The sequence below is a fragment of the Ovis aries genome, chromosome 24 (genome assembly GCF_016772045.2).
Source record: "Ovis aries strain OAR_USU_Benz2616 breed Rambouillet chromosome 24, ARS-UI_Ramb_v3.0, whole genome shotgun sequence".
In the NCBI taxonomy this organism is placed as follows: Eukaryota; Metazoa; Chordata; class Mammalia; order Artiodactyla; family Bovidae; genus Ovis; species Ovis aries.
Genome location: NC_056077.1, coordinates 27,782,370 through 27,805,020, shown reverse-complemented (window position 1 = coordinate 27,805,020; position 22,651 = coordinate 27,782,370). Strand labels below are relative to the sequence as shown.

The following is a 22,651-nucleotide window of genomic DNA, read 5'->3' as shown; positions in this document are numbered from 1 at the left end:
AAATACTGCAGGTGAAGGATCACAGACTATATACAGGGCCCATTTTTTTATTATTTCTTAGAAAAAGTGACTCCTGATGCATCTTGGAGGAGAGCAGGAACCTATCAAGCAGACCAGGAGGGGAAAGAGGCCAAGCAGAGAGCAGCTGCTGCACATGCAGAGGTCCAGAGGCCAACGGTGCTGCTGAGGCAGTTAGCAAGCGCTTTAAAGGCCAAGCCAGAGAGCTTGGACTTGATTCTGGGGGCACTGAGATCATAGGAGGCTTTCAAGCACAGGAGGGACAGGATCAATATGTGGACTAGGAAGATGTAGCCTTCTGGCCACAGTGCACAAAAATCAATGAAGAAGCTCAGGGAACACTGGCTGCTGGACCATAAGTGCCACCCATGGTGAGGATATTGGTACACAGTACTCCCCAGCCCAGCACATGGAGGGCAGCATGCACATGGATGGGGAGCAGGCCCTGCTACTCTGCCGGAAGCTCTTGAATACAACGTGTTGCACATAAACACAGCCTCAGTCATTTCTTCATTCAGCAAATCTTCACTGAGTATCTGCTGTCTCAGGCACTCTTTTTTAAAGTCAAACTCTATTTTATTTTTAATTTGTATTTGGTTGTGCTGGGTGTTTGTTGCTGCTTGTGGGCTTTCTCTAGTTGTGGCAAGCAGGGGCTATTCTCTGGTGGCTGTGCATGGGCTTCTGCTTGAGGTGGCTTCTCTTGTTGCAGAGCACTGGCTCGAGAGCACATGGGCTAGCTGCCCTGCAGCATGTGGAATCTTCCCAGACCAGGGATGGAACTGTGTCCCCTGAATTGGCAAGTAGATTCACCACGGGACCACCAGGAAGTCCTGCTAGGCACTCTCTTGATGCTGGAGATTCATCAGTGAACCAGGCAAGGTCCCTGCCCTCCTAGAACTCATGTTTCGGTGGGGAGATGGGTACCCACTAAGTGAATAAATGTCTAATAATGTCAGGATCACAGCACTGGAAGGAATGGCAATCGTTACAACCCAGCTGAGAGGGGGGAAATGTAGGACTCCTATACCCACCTAGGAAAGAGAGCCAGGATTAAAACTGAAGACTGTATGGCTTCAAGCCCACAGCAGTGAAAGTGTCGAGTCCTAACCACTGGACTGCCAGGGTATTCCTGAAACTGCCTCTTTCTAAAGAGCTTATGTGGAAGGTAGGGCTTCCCTTGTGGCTCTGCTAGTAAAGAATCCACCTGCAATGCAGAAGACCTGGGTTCGATCCCTGGTTTGGGAAGATCCCCTGGAGAGGGGAACGGCTCCTCACTCCAGTATTCTGGCCTGGAGAATTCCATGGACTGTATAGTCCATGGGGGTCACAAAGAGTTGGACACGACTGAGCGACTTCACTTTCACTATGTGGAAGGTACACTTTTAGTTACTGGTATCTCCCTTGAGTCATGAGGCCTATTCACTCATTGTTGATCCCATAAAAAATTTATTGAGCTCCTTTAGGCCCAGCACTGTCCTGGATGCTGCAGATTATAACAATGAGCTGGGCAAGCATATTGACAGCCTGTCAGGGAAGACTGATGCTAAACAAATGCACAGAGCTAGTTGCAATTCACAGTCACAGTTGTTACGAGAGCTACAAATAAGTAGCAGGTGTTTTGAATTGGAGAAAGTCTGAACTTGGTCTCCAGAGAAAGTAACATTTCCCTTAAGACCTAAAATCTTGAGAGCTTGTTAGACAAAGAATGAGGGAAGAGAGTTCCAGGTGAAGGGAATAGCATGTGCCAAGGCTTGGAGAAGCAAAGGACCCTGGCACATTTGCGGAACTGAAAGGACAATGCAGCTGGAACTCAGAGACGGAATGGGGGCAGGATGTGGTGCAAGACAAGGCTGGTGTGGTCCACAGGGGCAGAGCAGCAGGGCCCTCCCAGCCACGTGAAAGGCAAGTGAAGGGTTCCAGCCTCGGCCTGGCCTCCAACATCAACCCACGCCACACTGCATGTACTCTTCTGGGTCAAGCCCCTTGACCCCAGAATGACTCTCTACCCATGACTTTCCCCTCAGCAAAGAATTTTCTCAACCATTACAAGTGTGTCTTGTGATCAATTTCCAAGAAATTCAGTTCCTGGGGGACCAAATCCTGGCTCTTCCAGGAGGTATTTGGCAAGGTTTCAGGCACCATCAGGTTTCCCTGGTGGCTCAGATGGTAAAGAATATCCTTGCAATGCGGGAGACCTGAATTCTCTCCCTGGGTCAGGAAGATCCCCTGGAAAAGGGAATGGCTGACAGGTGGACTACAGTCCATGGGGTCGCAAAGCGTCGGACACAAATGAGCAACTAACATGCTTTTTTCAGGTTCCATCAGGTAACCCATGTTATGTTGGAATATTTACAGAGTGGACAAAGGCGTGTTGTCATCCCCATTTTGTACATCAGGAAACTGAGGCTCAAAGAGAGAAAACACACACAGTTACCTCTACCCTCTTTTTGACACCTCATTTCTCCCCAGTTTGTGGAATTTGGGAAGCTACCTGGTTCTGGCTGTTAGGGTTCTGATTCTATGACATGTGAGAGGGGATGCTAAGATTTAGGGAAACATGGAGATTTCAGGGCTCTAAAATTCCATGAGTCGAAGCCCTGATGCTCCAGTAAACCAGGTTCCTGATTTAGCTAGCTAGTCCAAGCCTAGAGAAGCAGGCACCACCCATGAGCCCTTTTCCACTGGTCTCCTGGGTCACTCCTCAGAGATCAGCCAAAGGATGAGATCTGGACCCCCCCTCAGAGATCAGCCAAAGGATGAGATCTGGGCGCCCCCCGATGGCCAGGAGGGGACGGGAAGGCGCGGGATAGTAGTTAAGTCTTACACCCGAGGGCAACATTCTAGGGCAGAGACGGGAATTGAGAGAAGGCGGGGAGTTTCTGGTCCCGCCCCAGAGGAGGCTTTCCAAACGGCAGACACCCGGAGTGAGCGGAAGTGGCGGCTGCGGCGGAGGACCCCGGAGACATGGGGTGCACACGCGATGCCATCCTGGATGCTCTAGAGAACTTGACCGCGGACGAGTTCAAAAAGTTCAAGATGAAGCTGCTTTCAGTGCCGCTGCGGGAAGGCTATGGACGCATCCCCCGGGGGACCCTGATGCCCCTGGACGCCGTGGACCTTACCGACAAGCTCGTCAGTTACTATCTGGAGGCGTACGGTGCCGAGCTCACGGCGCTCGTGCTTCGCGACATGGGCATGCAGGAGGTAGCGGAGCAGCTGCAGGAGACCATGATGAGCAAGGGTGAGCGCGCCCCCGCCACACTCCTCCTAGGTCCAGGCCAGTCTCCCTCCCTTGATCTGCACCCTCCCAGCCCCAACGTTTGCCTCTCCAGGCACTTTCTCTTCCTGTTCCTCCTACCCCTTCATAAAAGCTTCTGCTGGGGAGACTTCCTGCACTGGGTACTGACCTTGGCTTCCAGACCGAGACTTCAGAAAGACTTGGAGACACCATTGAACATTTTCTTACAGGTGCTAGAAACGTGCCAGCTGAGGTCAAGGCCCCTCTCCAGAAGATAGCCAAGCCAGGTAAGGCCTTCAATCTCTGACCTCACCTACCTGGGCACCTCACCAGCCCCGCCCCACCACACCCCTGCACAGTCTAAATCTGTTGTCAAGGCCAAGAGCATTCAGGGCGTGCAAAGTTGGGCCAACTCTTCCCACTCACCTACCCACACTCCTGGGGCCACGTCTGGCTGTAAAGGAGGTAAAGTTAAGCGCATCCCACTCTATGTAGGTCCTGCTGAGCCCTGCCCCTTAGGTTTGCATTCGGGGCAACCTGAGGGAAAAGTGTTCAAGAGGGATAGACAGGCTCCAGTGCCCACCCTGGGTGCCAGCTCTGCCCCTCTCCTCCCTCTCACCCCAGGACTGCACTTTGTGGAACAGCATCGGGCGGCTCTCATTGCACGGGTCACAGTCGTGGATGAGGTGCTGGATGCCCTGTATGGGAAGGTCCTGACAGAGGACCAGTACCAGGCAGTGCGGGCAGAGCGCACCAGTTCGGATAAGATGAGGAAGCTCTTCAGCTTCGTTCCAGCCTGGAACATGACCTGCAAGGATCTGCTCCTCCAGGCGCTGAGGGAGACCCAGCCCTACCTGGTGGACGACCTGGAGCAGAGCTGAGGCGCCTTCTCCAGCAATGGCTCCCACATACCACCCCTGGCTGTTCCAGCCAACTTATCTGGAATCTCTGATTTTCTCATACACAATACATGAAAATCCCACTTGTACTTGGTGTGTTTTCCTACTTGCAGCCTGGAAGCACATGTGGACCTGAGCTACATATCCACGCACAGGGCAGCAAGGCTCCCCAAACACTTCACCCTTCCTGCCTCAGTCACATGGAATAGTCCCTCATTCACCATTTGGTGGCTCCTTCGATGCCACCCTAAAGGGTCTGCCCTTTAGACCTGTGAACCATCAGTTAACCCTGTGGCCAAGGTCTAAAAATTAAAATAGAGAGATGATCAAAGGGCCTGGAATTGTGGGGGGCCGAATTTGACAAGGAAGCCTGGCATGCTGCAGTCCATGGGGTCACCAAGAGTCAGACACGACTGAACAAGATCCGACCGATGCATTTAGAAACAGACTAGTCTACAAAGCTTCTCTTTCATTTTTCATAGGGAAAAAACTACAAAATTAGAGCCATTTTCAGGAGAAATGATGAAAGTGAAAAGTGAAAGTGAAGTCGCTCAGTTGCGTCTGTCTCTTTGCAACCCCGTGGACTGTAGCCTACCAGGCTCCTCCATCCATGGGATTCTCCAGCCAAGAATACTGGAGTGGGTTCCCATTTCCTTCTCCAGGGGATCTTCCTGACCCAGGGATCGAACCCGGGTCTCCCTCACTGGAGGCAGATGCTTTAACCTGAGCCACCAGAGAAGCCTAAAAAAAATAAGAATACTGGACTGGGTTGCCATTCACTACTCCAGGAGATCTTCCCAACCCAGGGATTGAACCCGGGTCTCCCACACTGTAGGCAGACGCTTTACCGTCTGAGCCACCAACAGGAGAACACAAAGCAAGTATTCCTAGGGTTCCTTCAGGCACTGACACCAGTGGGCTTGGCTGCTCCCTCCCACCCCCTGCAAAAAGGGATTATAGGTTACACTTTGCCCAGAAAACATGCCAAACACAAAAGCAAAACTTCAGGAAATGACTTCCAGCAGCTGTTTCTTCTCTTGATGGAATTGTGTCAACAAAAGAAAATAGTATTTATTTCTAGAAAACAGCACCTTAAGGAGTCTTTCCAGAGGCTGTTACAGAACCAGCATCCTAAGACCACATCCTGGGTACACTTTGCACCCCAATTCTTTCTGGCTTGGAGGGATGGATGCAAAGCAACAGGCAGACACCAAGGAGGCCAGATACTCCATACACAGGAGTCAGATCATCAGACTTGGGGATCCAGGTATGACAGTCCAGGTGTGCCATTCACAATGATACACCAGCACAGAATGAACAAAGCCATATGAAGGCTTCGCTTGGAATACCTTCCCTAGACACAAGAACTAGCAAATGCAGCATTTATTCTCCACGCCCACCCCCACCCCCACCACACACACACACACAGTCTGTGAAACGTTTCCCTACTCTGATTACTGAATCAGCCCGTGGATGGAGGAGCCTGGTAGGCTGCAGTCCATGGGGTCGCTAAGAGTTGGACACAACTGAGCGACTTCACTTTCACTTTTCACTGTCATGCACTGGAGAAGGAAATGGCAACCCAGTCCATTGTTCTTGCCTGGAGAATCCCAGGGATGGGGGACCTGGTAGGCTTCCGTCTATGGGGTCGCAGAGAGTCGGACACGACTGAAGCGACTTAGCAGCAGCAGCAGCAGCAGAGTGATTCAGGTGCATACCCAACTTAAGACACACATTGCCAGAGAGGATTTGGCTTTGCCACCTTGGTCAGATTGCCAAGGTTTGCAGAAGGAAGCCCTCCTCGTGGCTCTAACGGTAAAGAATCTGTCTGCAACACTGGAGACCTGGGTTTGATCCCTCGGTCAGGAAGATTCCCTGGAGAAGGGAACGGCAACCCACTCCACAATTCTTGCCTGGAGAATCCCAATGGACAGAGGAGCCCAGCAGGCTACAGTCCATGGGGCTGCAGAGTCAGAAACTACTGAGCAACTACACTGTCACTTTTTCCAGGGATTTGGCTTGCTGGTGACTCAGAAAGTAAAGAATCTGCCTGCAATGCGGGAAACCTGGGTTTGATACCTGGGTCGGGAAGATCCCCTAGAGAAGAGAATGGCTACCCACTCCAATGGACTTTCCTGGTAGTTCAGCTGGTAAAGAATCCACCTGCATTGCAGGAGACTCCAGTTCAATTCCTGGGTTGGGAAGATCCCCTGGAGACGGAACAGCTACCCACCCCAGTATTCTTGCCTGGAGAATTCCACGGACAGAGGAGCCTGGTGGGTTACACCCCATGGGGCCAAAGAATCTGACAGGACTAACACTTTTCACTTTCATTCAGGCAAAGAACACACAGGATGGGGCCACTCCCCTTCTAATTCTGGGAAAAACAAAATACCCATGGCTGATGTATGGCGAAAACCATTACAATATTGTAATAATCCTCCAATTAAAAAAAATAATAAAATAGCCATCAGGCTAAATCTAAGACAAGTTAACCCTGAGGGGGCTGCACTACAGAGCCCTAAGGATCCTGCGGGAACAGCTACTGGGAAGCAGCACGGGTGCAACGCTGCCACCCCGTGGCACACCTGCAGGACGCTACCCGAAGAGCCTGGCTCCTTGTTCCCTTGTTTTTCTCCTCCCTCCTTGGCATTCTCTATCCAGAATCGCCTGAGCTTGGTCCCCCACTACATACAAGGAATCGCCAATCAGACCCCATAGTCCTAACTCCTTTTCTGTCTCCAATCTCCATGTTAGTGGCTCTCAATCGTCCTTCCTGTTAAAACAGCCCTCCTCACTAGCACCATTACCCTGATTTAAGGTTGAAACCACAATCCAACAAGCTGAGAGCACGATCCATCCACAGAGCACTATTCCCAGACCCAATCTCATGACACTTCTGTTCCTGCCTCAAGAGTGTTAAGAATTTTTTTCCCAACAAGGAGTGACCTATGTATAGTAGAGGGAACTCTGCTCAAAGTTATGTCCCAGCCTGGATGAGAGGGGAGTTTACGAGAAAATGGATTCATGCATGTGTATGACTGGGTTGCTCTGTTGTGCACCCAAAATTATCACACGTGATTAGCTATACTTCAATATTTTAAAAAAATAGCAATTTTAGATTCAGTGGTCTCCTAAAGCTCTAACAGCCAACACCATAAGGACTGTGAACCAGACTTCTACAAGCCCAGAAGTCAAACCTGATGGCAAGTTCCACCTGACACTACTTCCTCAGTTCTTATACACCCAGCAGCACGAAGACCACTGCATGGGGAGGTGAACAGATTTTTGTGGAAACCTGTTGTCTAAAATTATTAACACAAAAAGTTCAAGAGGGAAGAGTCAATTTTGAGGGCCCAAAGGTAGGAAAGGTAGTCTGAGTTCTGGAAACGCTGGAGAGCAATAGCTGCAATGGACCCGAGCTGAGTCTATGAGACTAGTACTGGGATGAGATCTGGTAAAAACCCCTGGCAGGGAATTCCCTGGCAGTCCGGTGGTTAAGACTCCATCCTTCCACTGCAGGAGGCTCATGTTCAATACAGGTCAGGGAACTAAGATCCTGCACGACTCATGGTGCGGCCAGATAAATTCAATTAAAAAATTTTTTTAATTAAACCCTGGTGGATGATTGACTCAATGACCTAACCTCTGCACTATATTATCTGAGCTACTGAAATCCAGTACGTGATGGGGGGCAAAGGTGAAAAAGATTAAGAAATCAGGCAGTGGCAATCAGACCTGCAGCACACTTCTCCCCACCCACCCGTAACATTCTCCCCCTGGCTTCCTCTTAAGTTAGCCTGTCCCAATTCAAAAACGCCATATGCCTACTGCTTCAAGACCACAGGACATTTTCAGTAACTCAGTTAATAATAACATATTCTTTAGAACTCAAAAGACCAGCCAGCCTACAATCCTCATCAAAAAAACATGCCTGGCTATCACCAGCCAGGTGCTGCCTACAGGGGAATACAGCAAAGAGCAGAGGATCCAAAGTTCAAACCCCTCAGGGCCTATTTTTTCACCAAAGGATGAACTGGCACTGGAATCAACCACCGAAACATTCCCTCAGTTGCTATTTCTGTCTTCACCCATCTCTACCCATCCTCCTCAAAGTCCCCCAAACTCATCTACCCACTAGACACTCGGGACTCTTTTGTTTGACCACCTCAGCTCTTAGTTGTAGCACAGTAGGACCTTCGTTGTTGTCACATGTGGATCTTAGTTCCTGACCAGGAATCAAACTCAAGCCCCCTGCACCAGGAATACGCAGTCCTTAACCACTGGACCACCAGAGAAGGCCCAGGACCCTATTTCCTTTTACTGAAGGGTGAGGCCAATCACTGAAGCCTTTTAAAGGACAAGAACTAATTGCTAATAATCCCACTTATTCCCAGAGTTTGCGTGAGACCAGACTCACCTCTAACAGCAGGGATAAAGGAACCACCATCAAACCCTAACACCAGAGCCCTACCAGGTGAAGCACCCATAAACCTCTCAGCTGTGTTCATGCCATTCAAACCAAACATCATTTTAAGATGGATCAAAAGCAGAAGAGGGCGGGAGAACCACTGCCATTTCCTTGGCTCTAAATCTCAGGGATTCTCATAAGTACCAAGTTCCACAAGCCAAATAGAAGCACTGCCTGGAGAACTTCAGCCATGCTCCACCTCCTCTTGACAGAACACCTCCACCCAGCAGTGAAGTGAAGTGAAGCCGCTCAGTCGTATCCGACTCTTTGTACCCCATGGACTGTAGCCTATCAAGCTGCTCCTTCTGTCCATGGGATTTTCCAGGCAATAGTACTGGAGTGGATTGCCATTTCCTTCTCCAGGGGATCTTCCCGACCCAGGGATCGAACCCAGTTCTCCCAAATTGTAGACAGACGCTTTACTGACTGAGCCACCAGGGAAGTCCCACCCAGCAGGGCTGTCCAAAGCTATTCCTTTGGACAAAGCCACAGTCTCGTCTCAAATCACCAGAGGTTTGAGGATGAATCAACTCTTAAAGGCAACAATTTCAGAAATAGAAAAGCACTTCCCACAAGGGGTCCCAGGCACTCTTATGAGCTGTGCTTCTGACAACAAAAAACACTGTTTGCTGTTGGTTATAAGTTCTGTGTAGCCAAATTTCAACTGCTTGGCAAGAGTGGGCAAGTTTCCTAAATTCAAGTTTTGAGCTGGAAGGAGGGGGTAGTTTTCTGGGGTCAGGAAATATATATCAGGTTAAGGGGCACTATTGAGGTGGCAACTCATTGGCCTAACCCCTTCCCTTTCTCAAAATACCAAAGACTTTTGAGTACTGGCAGATGTGAATGAGACCTAATTACACCAGTCTCAACAGACAATACCCGGAGTCCCACCTTCAGGAAAACTAGTGTTGTGGGGAGGGAGCCTTATCTTACTTTCTCAGCTAACCTTCCCCTTTCACCATCTTATCTCATTCCCAAGTCTTTCTTCCTAAAATTCAGCATCCTCTTAAGCCAGGCCTACATTCAGGTATGACCTAAATCAAATCCCTATGATTATACAGTGAAAGAAGTGAGAAATAGATTTAAGGGCCTAGATCTGATTGAGTGCCTGATGAACTATGGAATAAGGTTCGTGACAGTGTACAGGAGACAGGGATCAAGGCCATTCCCATGGAAAAGAAATGCAAAAAAGCAAAATGGCTGTCTGGGAAGGCCTTACAAATAGCTGTGAAAAGAAGAGAGGCGAAAAGCAAAGGAGAAAAGGAAAGATATAAGCATCTGAAGGCAGAGTTCCAATGAATAGCAAGAAGAGATAAGAAAGCTTTCTTCAGCGATCAATGCAAAGAAATAGAGGAAAAAAACAGAATGGGAAAGACTAGAGATCTCTTCAAGAAAATCAAAGATACCAAGGGAACATTTCATGCAAAGATGGGCTCAATAAAGGACAGAAATGGTATGGACCTAACAGAAGCAGAAGATATTAAGAGGTGGCAAGGATACACAGAATTGTACAAAAAAGACCTTCACGCCCCGGATAATCATGATGGTGTGATCACTCATCTAGAGCCAGACATCCTGGAATGTGAAGTTAAGTGGGCATCACTACGAACAAAGCTAGTGGAGGTGATAGAATTCCAGTTGAGCTATTTCAAATCCTGAAAGATATGCCAGCAAATTTGGAAAGTTCAGCAGTGGCCACAGGACAGGAAAAGGTCAGTTTTCATTCCAATCCCAAAGAAAGGCAATGCCAAAGAATGCTCAAACTACCGCACAATTGCACTCATCTCACATGCTAGTAAAGTAATGCTCAAAATTCTCCAAGCCAGGCTTCAGCAATGAAGCCGTGAACCGTGAACTTCCAGATGTTCAAGCTGGTTTTAGAAAAGGCAGAGGAACCAGAAATCAAATTGCCAACATCTGCTGGATCATGGAAAGGCATGAGTTCCAAAAAAACATCTATTTCTGCTTTATTGACTATGCCAAAGCCTTTGTCTGTGTGGATCACAATAAATTGTGGAAAATTCTATGATGGGAATACCAGACCACCTGACCTGCCTCTTGAGAAATCTGTATGCAGGTCAGGAAGCAACAGTTAGAATTAGACATGGAACAGACTGGTTCCAAATAGGAAAAGGAGTACGTCGAGGCTGTATATTGTCACCCTGCTTATTTAACTTCTATGCAGAGCACATCAGGAGAAACGCTGGACTGGAAGAAACACAAGCTGGAATCAAGATTGCCAGGGGAAATATCAATAATCTCAGATATGCAGATGACACCACCCTTATGGCAGAAAGTGAAGAGGAAGTAAAAAGCCTCTTGATGAAACAGGAGTGAAAAAGTTGGCCTAAAGCTCAACATTCAGAAAATGATCATGTATGGATTTGAGATAGTCATGTATGGAGCAATGTATGGATGTGAGAGTTGAACTGTGAATAAGGCTGAGCGCTAAAGAATTGATGCTTTTCAACTGTGGTGTTGGAGAAGACTCTTGAGAGTCCCTTGGACTGCAAGGAGATCCAACCAGTCCATTCTGAAAGAGATCAGCCCTGGGATTTCTTTGGAAGGAATGATGCTAAAGCTGAAACTCCAGTACTTTGACCACCTCATTTAAAGAGTTGACTCATTGGAAAAAAGACTGATGCTGGGAGGGATTGGAGGCAGGAGAAGGGGACGACAGAGGATGAGATGGCTGGAAGGCATCACTGACTCAGTGGACATGAGTCTGAGTGAACTCCGGGAGTTGGTGATGGACAGGGAGGCCTGGCGTGCTGCAATTCATGGGATCGTAGAGTCGGACACGACTGAGCGACTGAACTGAACTGAAGCAAATAAGTGGGGTAGGAATTTGTTTCAGAAAGAAACGCCAAGAAATGAAAATCAAGTTGGAAGATGACAAGGACTGCATCCTGGCGTCAAACCATTTCCTGACTGTGAGAGCTACAGAACCCAGGCACTTCGTTTTCCATCTGCAAAAACTTGTGAACAGCCTATCTGCCACTAGGCAGGTGCTCAGTTTGTTTCTCCCCTTCCTGGGAAAAAAAAACCAACTGGTTAACTACATGATCTAATCAGGGTCAATCAAACTTGAGTATCACCCTCAAAGTTTGTTTGAGCCCCACCCTTAGAAAAGTGCCAGAACTCCTTAAAAGGAACAAAACTGCTAAAAATAAGCCCACAAAAATCAGCACATCAATCAACACAGAAGAAAAATTTCCACATGGCTGGACAAAAATGGGGGGCAACACACGATGTTTTTCATTTACCCCTTTCATTCATCTGATTTTGACTGTGAATAGAGAAGTTTAATCTCTACTTTCAAGGATACACTTGACCTTTGCTCCCCTGAACCAAGTATCAAACACTTTATTCCAGTTCCTGCTGAGCGGGAACAAATAAATTTATTCCAGTTCCCACAAGGCAGGTTGGTTGATCTGAATAGAGGAAAAACTCCCCACGTTCTTGACCTGGACATCCACGCTCCAGGAGAGTGAAGAGGGGGTAAAGGAAGAAAATTTAACTAAAATGATGGTTTTTAATGGGAACCAGAGGTATGGTTACAGTTACATAGTCCGACACAAAAAACCCGTGGGTGATCAGGAGGTGGAAGGTTACAAAATAATGAGGGCAGTAACACTGGGTACAGGAAGAAAGCTGCTCCAAGGCCTCGGGAGCCAGGCTAGTACGGCCTCTCCCTGCGATCCTGTCTGTGCTCACCCCTGCAAGAAAGAGCATCCATGAGGTCTGGGTTCCAACCTCTCTACCCATCCACCCCCAAAACCCAACCTGCCCTGCTACCCACCCCGAGAGACAGCTCGTCTCCCTGGGCACGGAGTGCACATGGGCATCCAGACTAGCTCCCCCAGGTAAGTCTCCTTCCCTTGTCTCCTACCCAAGTCTCAGCTTCCCAACCCCGCCCTCAAAATGAAACCACGCTCCCCAAACCCTGCAATCCCATGACCTCTGGTCAACTGCTCTAGTTCCCTTTCAATTTAGTCTTACTTACCTGGAGTCCATCTTGCCAGGGCCGAAACCACCTCTGTCCCCACCACCCCGGCCCCCTCGGAAGCCCCCACGGTCCCCTCCTCGGCCTCGGTAGCCACCCCGATCATAGCCTCCTCTGCCACCACGACGATCATCTCCGTAGTTACCCCCTAGGAAATAAAGAAACATGATTCAACCCTCTATCACATCCCCCAGACCCCTCCTCCCTCCCCCTGTCTAGCCTCCTTGCAGATCCCAACACCAGCTCTGCCTCTTCCTTACCCATATGAGAGCCTCCTGGTCCCCCTCCTGGGCCATCTGGTTTAGGGGCCTTACACTGGTTACATTCATTCCTCCAAGAGAAGTTCATGTTTTCACAGGTACTAAGGAAAAATAAGACAATTAATGTGTGTAGGAGGGGGGTGGAAATGGCCAAGACCTAGAATTATGAAAATTCCAGTGACCCCAGGGATACGTGAGGAAAATGAGGCCTCGGAAAAGCAAAGAGGCCCGTTTCTCAGGAGCAGAGACAAAGACTGCAGGTTACTGAGCCCAGTCTAGATGATTCCCAACCACGCCTATCCCTGACATTAGCAGAACTACAAGCTCTGTCCTAAGGTCAAGGTGGTGCTAGTGGGTAAAGAACCTGCCTGCCAACACAGGAGACATAAGAGGCTTGGGTTTGATCCCCAGGTTGGGAAAACCCCCTGGGGAAGGGAATGGCAATCCACAGTCCTTGGGGTTGCAGAGTCAGACAGGACTGAAGCAACAACTTGGCACATAACTTAACATCAAAGGGCACATGTACAAGAGGGCTGAGAAAAAAATTAAGCAGTTTCACTCACGGATTAGGACACTTCCAGTCCCCTGCTCGCTGCTGTCCTCCGCCACCGCCACCGCCACTGGGGAATCCTCCTCGGCCACCGCCGCCGCTGCCACCACCTCCATAGCCTCCACGGCCCATAGGTCCTAGAACAGAGCGAAGAACAGGTCTGCTCACCTTCCAAGTGTGGTTAACCTGTCTTTCCCACACAAGCCCTTACCATCCTCCTTCCCTCTTCTCTCCCCATCACTTCTTTACAGCAACACAAAGAGCTCCTTACCTCCTCGCCCTCGGCCTCCACGACCATTGCCACCACCCCGATTGAAGTCTGCTCGCCGAGTAGCAAATGAGACCTTGATAGGATTCCCAGAGAATTCTTTACCTATAAGAAATAAAGGAGGTATAAAAGAGACTTCTAATTAAGACCTATGACCTGTGGGTCCCAAAGTATACCTGGTACAATCAAGAGAAGACTCTGCCTTCTTACAAATGTTTACAATCTCACGAAACATAACCAAATATAAGACTACACCAACAGGGTAGTGCTGTTAAGTCTTGGAAGACTCAAAGAAACCCTCAAAATGCAGCCTGTTTCCCCAAGCTAGCTGCCCTCTCCCCCAGCCTCCTCAGACATACCATCAAACCAGTCAATAGCTGCTTTGGCGGAAGGTGGATCATCAAATGATACGGTGGCCTCTCCCTTCAGCTTGCCTGTTTCCCTGTCTGTGTACAGATTAATCATGGGCTGTCCTGTTTTCTTATTTGTCTGAAGAAAGCAACATGAGATCACATCAGTCTATCAGAGAATACAGCACTATCAAAACCATACCTTCCTATTTCATACATAACTTGAAAGAAAGCCATCGACTGTTAACTGCTTCTCCCTTCAATATTAAATGACAAAGATTATAGACTACAATTCAAAAGTTTTAATCATCTTTTTAATCAATTGTACCTTTTTGTGTTAAAATGATTCCCTTTGGAATGGCAACAGTTAATGCTTTTTCCTCAACAAATGAAGCAGGCAACCATTAAGATTTCTATTTTCACTAAGGTATGAAATCCCAAAGCCTGCAGCACTAATAGAATGTATCCACTCTGCCCCAGAAGTACCTTTCGGGGCTGGGGGGGACATAGCCACTCTTTATTGGGGCCGGGGGGATCTTAGTTCCCCAATGAGGAATCAAACCCGTGCCCTTGCAGTAGATGCGAGGAGTCCTAGCCACTGGCCTGCCAGAGAAGTTCCCATAAGTACCTTAATGATACCAATCTGCTTGAAGTAATCAGCTACAGACTCAATTGTAACATTCTCGCCCAGCCCTTGCACGAAGATGGTGTTGTTGTCTGAATTATCCTGTTCTGCTTGCCCAACACAGCAGGAAACATGGAGACAGAAAACAACCAGAGATAAAATAAGTCAGTGACACTTAGTAACCTGAACTTTGATACTTGATAGTTAGCTTTCCAAGAAAGAAAATTTCTAAACCAATTAATATAAAGCACTGGTGCTGTAGGTCCGACAAATCTCCAACTCTACTTCATTATGAGTGCCTGTATGCTAGCCGCTTCACCAATTAAAATTTAGGTTTACAACTACCCCTTAAAATATGTTGAAATTCGTAAAAGAATCCAGGGCTCAGGATTTAACTGCCCAAGACCACACCAGTGTTTGTCAACTTTCAGTTGAAGACCCCCAAAGAAACTAATTTTACACTAAAACGCAGCATTCCCACCAGGGAAGCCCTATACAAACATCATCAAAACAACACATACACTAAGTGCGTCCCTGTGTCTTTCTTGTTAAATACACTATTCAACACAGCTACTCCTAACTAAACGCTCTTCCCCGCTCTTCTCTAGCCCCGCTCTTCTTCAGATTCCCTTAAGTTTGAACAACATCCAAGGAAAGTCCTGCTACCACTTTTGCCTTTCTTTCCTGCCACCTGCGGACTTACCAGAGTCATGACGTGATCCTTGGTCCCGAGGGCCTTAAATGACATAGAAGAAAAAACAAAAACAAAAAAACAAAAAAACAAGGAAAGAGGAGCCGTTAGTTAAGAGGCTGAGAAAGACAAGCAAAATAATTAACACCAAATCCAAACTTTTGCAAAATATCAGGTAAGTGCTCACAGCCAGCCTCACTCCAAACCCTGTTCTGGGTCGCCTGCCCAGAGAAAACCCTAGGCAGGTCTGGGAAAGACACAGGCCCCTTTTCTTAAGGTCTGCATGTAACTTGAGTCCCCACAGGGACAACTCCACACTTCAGAAAATGCTGCCTCCCCCAGCTCAGGCTGGGAAATGTCCTCAGCACAGACTGGGAGGGCCAGGAGGGAGACCCATTGAAGTTAACAAACCAACTCATAGCTTGGCCCTCTTCTCTCGCCCCAGAGAGAAATGGGCTCACCACCAGCAATGTGATATGCATTCATACAGTTTCTCCAAACTTTAGCACCAAAGACACTTATCCCTTGTAGAACAATTTTTAATGTCATCTTTCGAAACCAGTCTTAAAACCATGTTGTTTCCCCAAAAACCACATGAAAATAAAAACCATACAAAATAGCTATTGTATGTTTTAAGCATGTCCCAGGGAACAGACCAGAAATCTTATTTCCATAATGCAGCCTCTATTTTTTTTTTTCCAGAGACCATCTTCGCCCAAAGTTTATCTGAATTCACCATATATAAATGTTGTACCCACACTCAATGACACACCTAAATCATGAACCCAAGCCTTTGGCTTTACATGTTGAGACAAATCAAGAAACCCTTTGTTAGTTAACCAGACCAGAAAAGTTCCAGCTTACTGGGAGACTTCTCCAATTTGCCATTTTTCCATGAATTCAGTTTGTGCTGTTATTAAGACCTGATTATTTCCCATGAGCCACACATGCTCCCAACCTTTCTTGGAAGCAGTTCACACCTTCCTGCCCAGAGCTAGTTGCTATTTAGCCCATCTGAGTTGAGTTTAAATACGTGTATGTAGGATTGCATTGACACCATTCAGTATTTAATACATAAATATATACCAACGTCACCATCCTCAGGGCAGGGCAATACTTCATCCCTCGTCCAGAATTAAAATGTTTGGAGGTTGTCACACACACACACACACACACACACACACAAGCCTCGGACACACTGATCAAAGGATCGATCCTAAAGCCAAGTTGGCACCACATGCTCCAGCACACTCTCCAGTTTCTCGCAACGGTGGTCACTAACTGCCGGGTGTGGCGACACTCGTCAAGAGGCCTCCTAAACACCGCTTATTAACCTGGGTCAAACCAATTTGGTACCAGACGACTGCTGAGTCTTACTCCCTGCCTGCCTCCAGGTTAGCACACATCTGGCAGCAGGTGGCATTCCACCCCACCCCTTTCTGGAGGTGGATATGGACACTCCAAAACTTTTGACACTTAAAACACGCTAAGACAACTGCAAATGAACAATCAGACAAAGCATTGCTGGGAGTTGGGAATTTTGGAAACTCTGTTCACTTACCACCAAATTTATTGAAGCCACCACGGTCACTTCCGCTGGAGAAGACAAGTTAGAAGAAAGGACATGAAGCTTCCAACGGCTACAAAAGGGCGGTTTTTGGTTTTGTTCAACATTCCCCAAACATAGGTAGGTGTTTTGGGAAAATGATAATGCAAGTGGCTACTAAAATACATTCCCCTTCCTGACCAACCCTTGTCTGACCTGTGAGCATGTCACACACACGTGTGCAATTTCTCAGACACAATTGTTAAGGATTTTGCTTAAAAGGTTATATATCTATTTCCTCTAGGAAAAAAAAAAAAATGACCCATTTTCCTTGGCCGTTCTTCCGACGTAGCAGATGTTTTTCCTCTTGTCGCAAGCAGTTGCCAACCCAGTAGTTGGTTTAAAAAACCCTACCCCCAGTTTACCCAGAAGACACTTCACACCAGGCTGGGGTAGCCCTGAACACATTTTTGTGATTTTTTTTTTTTTTTTGCTTTGAAAGCAGCAAGCAGACCCAACCCCTTTCCATAAAAAGTCAAAACCAAAGGCAATTTCCCCTTAAAGCGAGACAAAACTTAGCTAAGCCCTTCCCTAACTACTGAGCTGGTTTTGATCTCTCCCCACCCCCGGGGTCACCCCTTCTACACTGCGAGAAGAGCGGAGTATTTTGCAATGTCACCTTTCATACCTGTGGCACATAAAATGCAGAGCAAGTTAACAGTCACATAACAGTTGCTTTTCTTTTTTTAAAGTTTTGCATTATAAACACACGCACACAAGAGTTTTCCTTATTTCTGTAAGGTTTATGGCACTGCCCCCACCCCCCCTCTGAATACTTACCATACACAAACTCTTTTTTAAAAACTTACTTTTTCCCCAAAAGGAGTAACACACTGACATTCCTCCCCTTCTCAAGAGAGACAGAGAAGGGTGCCTCCAATCGTTATTTACCAACAGACTTGACAAATGTTCTAACATCAAATCTAAGGTTTTACTTCAGCTTCAGCAGGAAGGGGAGGAAAGACGGTCCAGCTGGACAAGTAACCGGAGGAAGGGGGACAGTGGAGCAAGTGGGTGGGAGACCACTGTCGAGTGTACTGTACTTTGTCCAAAAGGTCTGCACACTTCAGAGAGCCCCATGAACCAAGTCACACACAAAATCATTACAGTCCGTCAGATTAGTACAAGTCAAGTTCGTGGATTCAAGTGACTAGAGAATACAGGAAGAGAAAGTAGCCAATTCCTGGAAGCTCAAGTCAGGTTAACCATTGACAGCTCCTTTAGCGGACACATGGGAATACAAGTAACAAGTTTCCCTGTCACCAGGAGTGGGATCATCGGTTTCCCTTGCAGAGAAAGAAGCCTTTACTTCCATGTTTCTTGCCTAGGATATCAATGACTCCAATCCACATACACCCCTACATTTCTTTTTCTTTAGAGATGAAAGTTGTCAGTACTCAAATCTCTGTACAGAAGTGTGGGTAGAAGTTCAGGCTCCCAAGTTCTCACAAAAATAAAACGGGGATGGATGTACGAAAAAGAAACAGTCAAGACCCCAACTCAAAGCCCTTACAAATTCCCAGATCAGACTAACCATGCACTACAGGACTAGGCGTCAAGGGAGACTCATGCAACCCTCCTCCCGTCCCACTGATGGTACTCCCTGGCTCACAAGACACCTACCCCATGCCGCCTCTGCCTCCACGGCCACCTCCACGACCTCTGGGTTCATAGCCACCACTGCTGCGGTTGTAACCACCGCCACCGCCCCGGCCACGGCCCCCACGGTCCTGCTGGCCTCCCCCGTAGCCACCACTCTGGTCCTGGTTGCCATAACCACCGCCGCCGCCGCCACCACCACTCATGGAGGGCTGATCTTGGCCATAGCTACCTGTCAGGAAAGAACAGCTTGCCTTTAAAAAGGACAAAACAGACTGGGGGGTGGCATGAAACAGTTCAAGAGTGCCAGGGAATAAACTTCAATAGAAATGCAGATAAAGCTGGGGTTTTTAAGAACCCTTTCAGGGTAACGGCCTAGAATACAATTTCTTGCGAAAAGCAGGGATGAGACAGAGCAGAAGGAAACCTCTCACCTCCGCCACCCCCTCCGCCGCCGCCACCACCACTGCTGTACTGGTTCTGCTGCCCGTAGCCCTGAGGCGGGTTATAGCTCTGCTGCTGCCCATAGCCTTGCTGCTGCCCACCATAGCCAGACTGCTGGCCATAGCCTCCACTCTGGGGCTGCCCATAGCCGCTGCTTTGAGAACTGCTACCGTAACTAGGGGAAGAGAAAAAGACAAGAGTCACAACGCCAGTGTGTCCAGGACTTCACTTCTGGTACATCCCATTCTCTGCCCCAACAGAGACCACCTCTCCTCCATTACCCCTGATAATTACTCCCACTGCTGAACCCCTAATCTTTTCAGTCCTCTCCACACCCACTCCTTACCTTCCTGAGGTGCTGCTAGGAGCTGGCTGCTGGCCATAGCCAGGGTACGAAGACTGTTGCCCGTAAGACGACTGAGAACTCTGGCTACTGCCATAGCCACCAGTTGAGCCATATCCCTGGGGAGCTGACTGCGTGCCGTAGCCTGCTACAAGGAAAGGAAAAGGGAAGTCACAGAAGCTATGAGGAAAGAGAACAGGCAGGGAATGCACTGAGAACAGCCCTGTATACCACTTAGTGCTTCCTGTACTTGGTAAGTCAACTTCTTAGAAAATGCTTGGCAATCTTGCAACTCATAGCTAAAGAGATTACCTTTTCTACCTGAAAGCTGTGTTTCAACTTCTACTCAAGTTTTAAGTTCTAACCTCATACCACACACCCCCAAAGCCAGCCTCCAGGACCACCACTAGTCATAGCCCAAGAGATCTCTTGTCACTAACAGCACTTTAACCTGCCCGCCCCTGGCAGAACAAATAAAGACAAGGCGTTTTATTTACACTCCAGGGACCTCAGGGCAAATTCCACTTCCTGGTGTATCCACGTGATGCCACCTGACTTCAAATGTCTTCAAGCAAGTCATTTTCCCTCTTTAAAAGCCTAAAGCATTTCTCCCTCTAGAGAATATTCCTCCCACCTTCATTTCACTTTCATGCTTAGGGGAAATTGGGAAAATAGCAGCATAAACAGAAAAGTAAAAAGTAACAGAAAATAAAAGGAAGCAGGATTACAAACCAATTAAGTCTTTTTGTTTCAAAGGACTCAAAACATCCAAGAGCTTTAAGGGTCAAAAACCGGTTAAGGGGAATGTTTCAGCACTGCTTAGGTTTAAGAAAAGCAACATTCACAAAAAAAAAAAAAAAAAGAAAAGCAACATTCACAAAGAGCAGAAGAGGTGGGGTGACCCACTAAGACTCACTATTCTGGGTCTGTCCGTAAGAACCACCGTAGCTGCTCTGGCCATAGCCCGAAGTGTCTGCAGACTGGCCGTAGCCACCGTAACTCTGCTGCCCGTAGGGTTGACTGCTCTGCTGTGAGTAGCCTTGCCCAGGCTGAGTTGGGTAGGCCCCATAGCTGGAGAAAAAACAGTGCTCTCAGGAAAAGACATCTTAACCACCCTCACCCTCTACAAACTCTGGAAGTCCAGAAGGGACACTCACCTTTGGGTTGCTTGTTGGGTATAGTCTGCAAAAGAAAAACAGGATTATATTACCTTCAGCCATTTCTCAGAATAGACGAGCTAAAAGACTTAAGCTTCAGGGTCCCCAGATAAGAAAATCAACAAAGGAGGCATATATTCCCTCATGAAATTCTATGGAGAGGGGCAGTCTGTGAGACCCCAGACAAGTTTTCTTACAATGAAAAAGGCAACGAGAAAGCGCATTTCCACAAAACCAAGAAAGACGCCTTAAGTACTTGAAAAAGCAAGAGTGCTAACGGACAGCAGCAACCTGTCCGCAACTTCAATCGATGTCAGAACTGCAAAGATTTACGCATTTCTTTCCCACGCTCCCTTGAGAAAGAAGACATCGCCAAGAGTTAGGCTGAAACCACACAGCTGTTTCAGCAGGACAGGTTTTTAATTCAAGCCAGAGGCAGAACTGTTCCGAAGGGAGCCTCCGCTTTCTCAATCCAAAGAACAAGAATGTCTCACAAAACGCCACGCTTCACCCTTTGCCCAATCTTGGAGCCTGGAAATGGGAGCTTCTGGTGCAAAGCCAGCTAACCAAGGGAAGAGAGCACTCTGATCAGCACGTTGGCTGGTACTCAAGCCCCCAGCCCTGTGGCTCCCAAACGAGTGCGTTTTCCTGTCCCTCTTGGCTAACTCGGGGCTGCGGGAAGACTAGGCGAATCCAAAGCAGCGAAAGTGCTTTTTAAAACGCCACATGGAAGACGCACGGGCCTGATCCGCTCATCTCCTCGATACAGGAAACGAGGCGCTTCCCCCGCAGGAAAGAGCCAAAGCACCGAGAGAGGGTGTGGCCCCAGGCGACAGTTCTTTTCAGTTCCCACCTCTGCAAGAGGAAATTCAGGCGGGAAAGGCCTCGGGCCCAGTCCTCAAGACCGTTGGACCACTCCCCAGCCCCCCACCCCCAGCCGTTAAGCGGGCGCGCGGCCCAGACCCCGAGCCTCCGCCTCTGGCCGCGTGGCAAGCGAGGCGGGAACGAGGCGGTCCCGCCCCTTCCCGAAGGACCCCGGGGGCGCGGCCCACACCGGACGCGCGCCGCGGAGCCTCCAGCCGAGGGTCTCGCGACAAAAAGCAGGGCAGACAGGAGACCGGGGTGGGGGGGGCGGTTCGCGCCGCCAGAAAGGGGAGGAGGGGCTAGCAAAGCGCGTGCGCGCTCCTCCGAGTGCCCGGATGCAGCACTGCGACAAAGCGGGCCCGAGCGCGGGGCTGGGGACGAGGGGGAGAAGAGGATACGGAGGCCGAGCATTTCCATCCATGCCTCCCATTCCCAATCACTAAGCCGCGTCTCTCCCAACCCTCACCTCAAGGAAGGGGGCAACGAAGGGACGACCTCCCGCCCCACGCGAGGCGCCAGATGAGCAAAACAAAATGGCGACATCGGCCTCCCCCTTCCACCCCTCTCCGCTGCTTCTAGCCAGTGGTGCGAGGAAAAGATCCTGCACTCGATAGCCGCCCGGGTCCCACCGAAAAACAAAAGCCGGACTGGGAAGGAATGAGGTCCGGGGCCGGCGCGCCACGATCGCCTCGCGCCCTTACTTACCGTTTGAGGCCATGTCCGCGCACGCGCGCACAGGCCGACAAGCAACAAGGTTCCAACACTACAGAGCACCGACGCCTCGAGGACTGAGCAACCCCGCCTCCTGCGTCGAGGTTTATGTACGCCTCCCCGCCTACGTCTCCCGGGGGAACGTACCAACTACGGAAAGGAAAGGGGGAAACATGGCCGGACTCCTGGCACTCTTCAGGGAGTATAGAGGATCCTAGCAGGCAGAAAGGAAATATATTAACTAAGAAACGTTCAGATCATATAGATAACCCTTTTTTTTCTGACAAAGAACTATTTGCTTTGCAAGACTAGCCCACGTTTCACCTCCGCCCCTAGGATGGCATAATGGTACGATCCGATTAACCCCTGGGGGCGGGGCAAGGGGCCCAGGGCTGCTGCGGGCGGAACTGTAGTCAAAGCCGGGAGTCGTAGGGCGGGAACCGAAATTCCTCAGGCTGGCCCCTTTCACTGGGCCTCACTTTCACTCGGGGTGTGGAGTTCCTGCGTTCCGTTCCCCTTCCACTTTTTCAGACGCGAACTCCCTCCGGCAC

The 22,651-nt window shown here is 48.8% G+C and overlaps 2 protein-coding genes across 3 annotated transcripts; one reads left to right on the top strand and one right to left on the bottom strand.

The window, feature by feature from the left end:
• The first annotated feature begins 2,931 nt into the window (after positions 1-2,931).
• On the top strand, positions 2,932-4,244 carry LOC101105208 (apoptosis-associated speck-like protein containing a CARD). Its single transcript, XM_004020924.4, has 3 exons — positions 2,932-3,259; positions 3,487-3,543; positions 3,881-4,244. The coding sequence occupies exons 1-3, from the start codon at positions 2,983-2,985 to the stop codon at positions 4,135-4,137; spliced, it is 591 nt and encodes a 196-aa protein (XP_004020973.1). The 5' UTR covers positions 2,932-2,982; the 3' UTR covers positions 4,138-4,244.
• A 7,897-nt stretch (positions 4,245-12,141) lies between these two features.
• Positions 12,142-22,179, bottom strand: FUS (FUS RNA binding protein). 2 transcript variants are annotated; one of them, XM_012104405.4, is made up of 15 exons: positions 22,095-22,179; positions 20,526-20,550; positions 20,285-20,439; positions 19,372-19,516; positions 19,016-19,200; positions 18,606-18,813; positions 16,938-16,972; positions 15,389-15,421; positions 14,689-14,792; positions 14,070-14,199; positions 13,714-13,815; positions 13,456-13,579; positions 12,893-12,993; positions 12,633-12,780; positions 12,142-12,345 (listed from the first exon to the last, which is right to left on the bottom strand). In XM_012104405.4, exons 1-15 carry the CDS (start codon positions 22,105-22,107, stop codon positions 12,306-12,308), a joined length of 1,548 nt encoding a protein of 515 aa, XP_011959795.2. In that variant the 5' UTR covers positions 22,108-22,179; the 3' UTR covers positions 12,142-12,305. The 2 variants fall into 2 exon arrangements, with proteins under 2 accessions (XP_011959795.2, XP_011959796.2); XM_012104406.4 differs by having other exon boundaries at positions 19,372-19,513.
• Positions 22,180-22,651: the final 472 nt, after the last annotated feature.

What these genes read in the sequence shown, in the direction of transcription:
- LOC101105208 (XM_004020924.4), top strand. Translation starts at nt 2,983, where the DNA reads ATGGGGTGCACACGCGATGCCATCCTGGATGCTCTAGAGAACTTGACC. An exon ending in GGAGACCATGATGAGCAAGG is followed by an intron (nt 3,260 to 3,486) that starts GTGAGCGCGCCC and finishes ATTTTCTTACAG; the next exon opens with GTGCTAGAAACGTGCCAGCT. An exon ending in CCAGAAGATAGCCAAGCCAG is followed by an intron (nt 3,544 to 3,880) that starts GTAAGGCCTTCA and finishes CTCTCACCCCAG; the next exon opens with GACTGCACTTTGTGGAACAG.
- FUS (XM_012104405.4), bottom strand. An exon ending in GGAGGCAGAGGCGGCATGGG is followed by an intron (nt 16,973 to 18,605) that starts GTAGGTGTCTTG and finishes TGTCTTCTCCAG; the next exon opens with CGGAAGTGACCGTGGTGGCT. An exon ending in ACCAGGAGGCTCTCATATGG is followed by an intron (nt 12,781 to 12,892) that starts GTAAGGAAGAGG and finishes TTTATTTCCTAG; the next exon opens with GGGGTAACTACGGAGATGAT.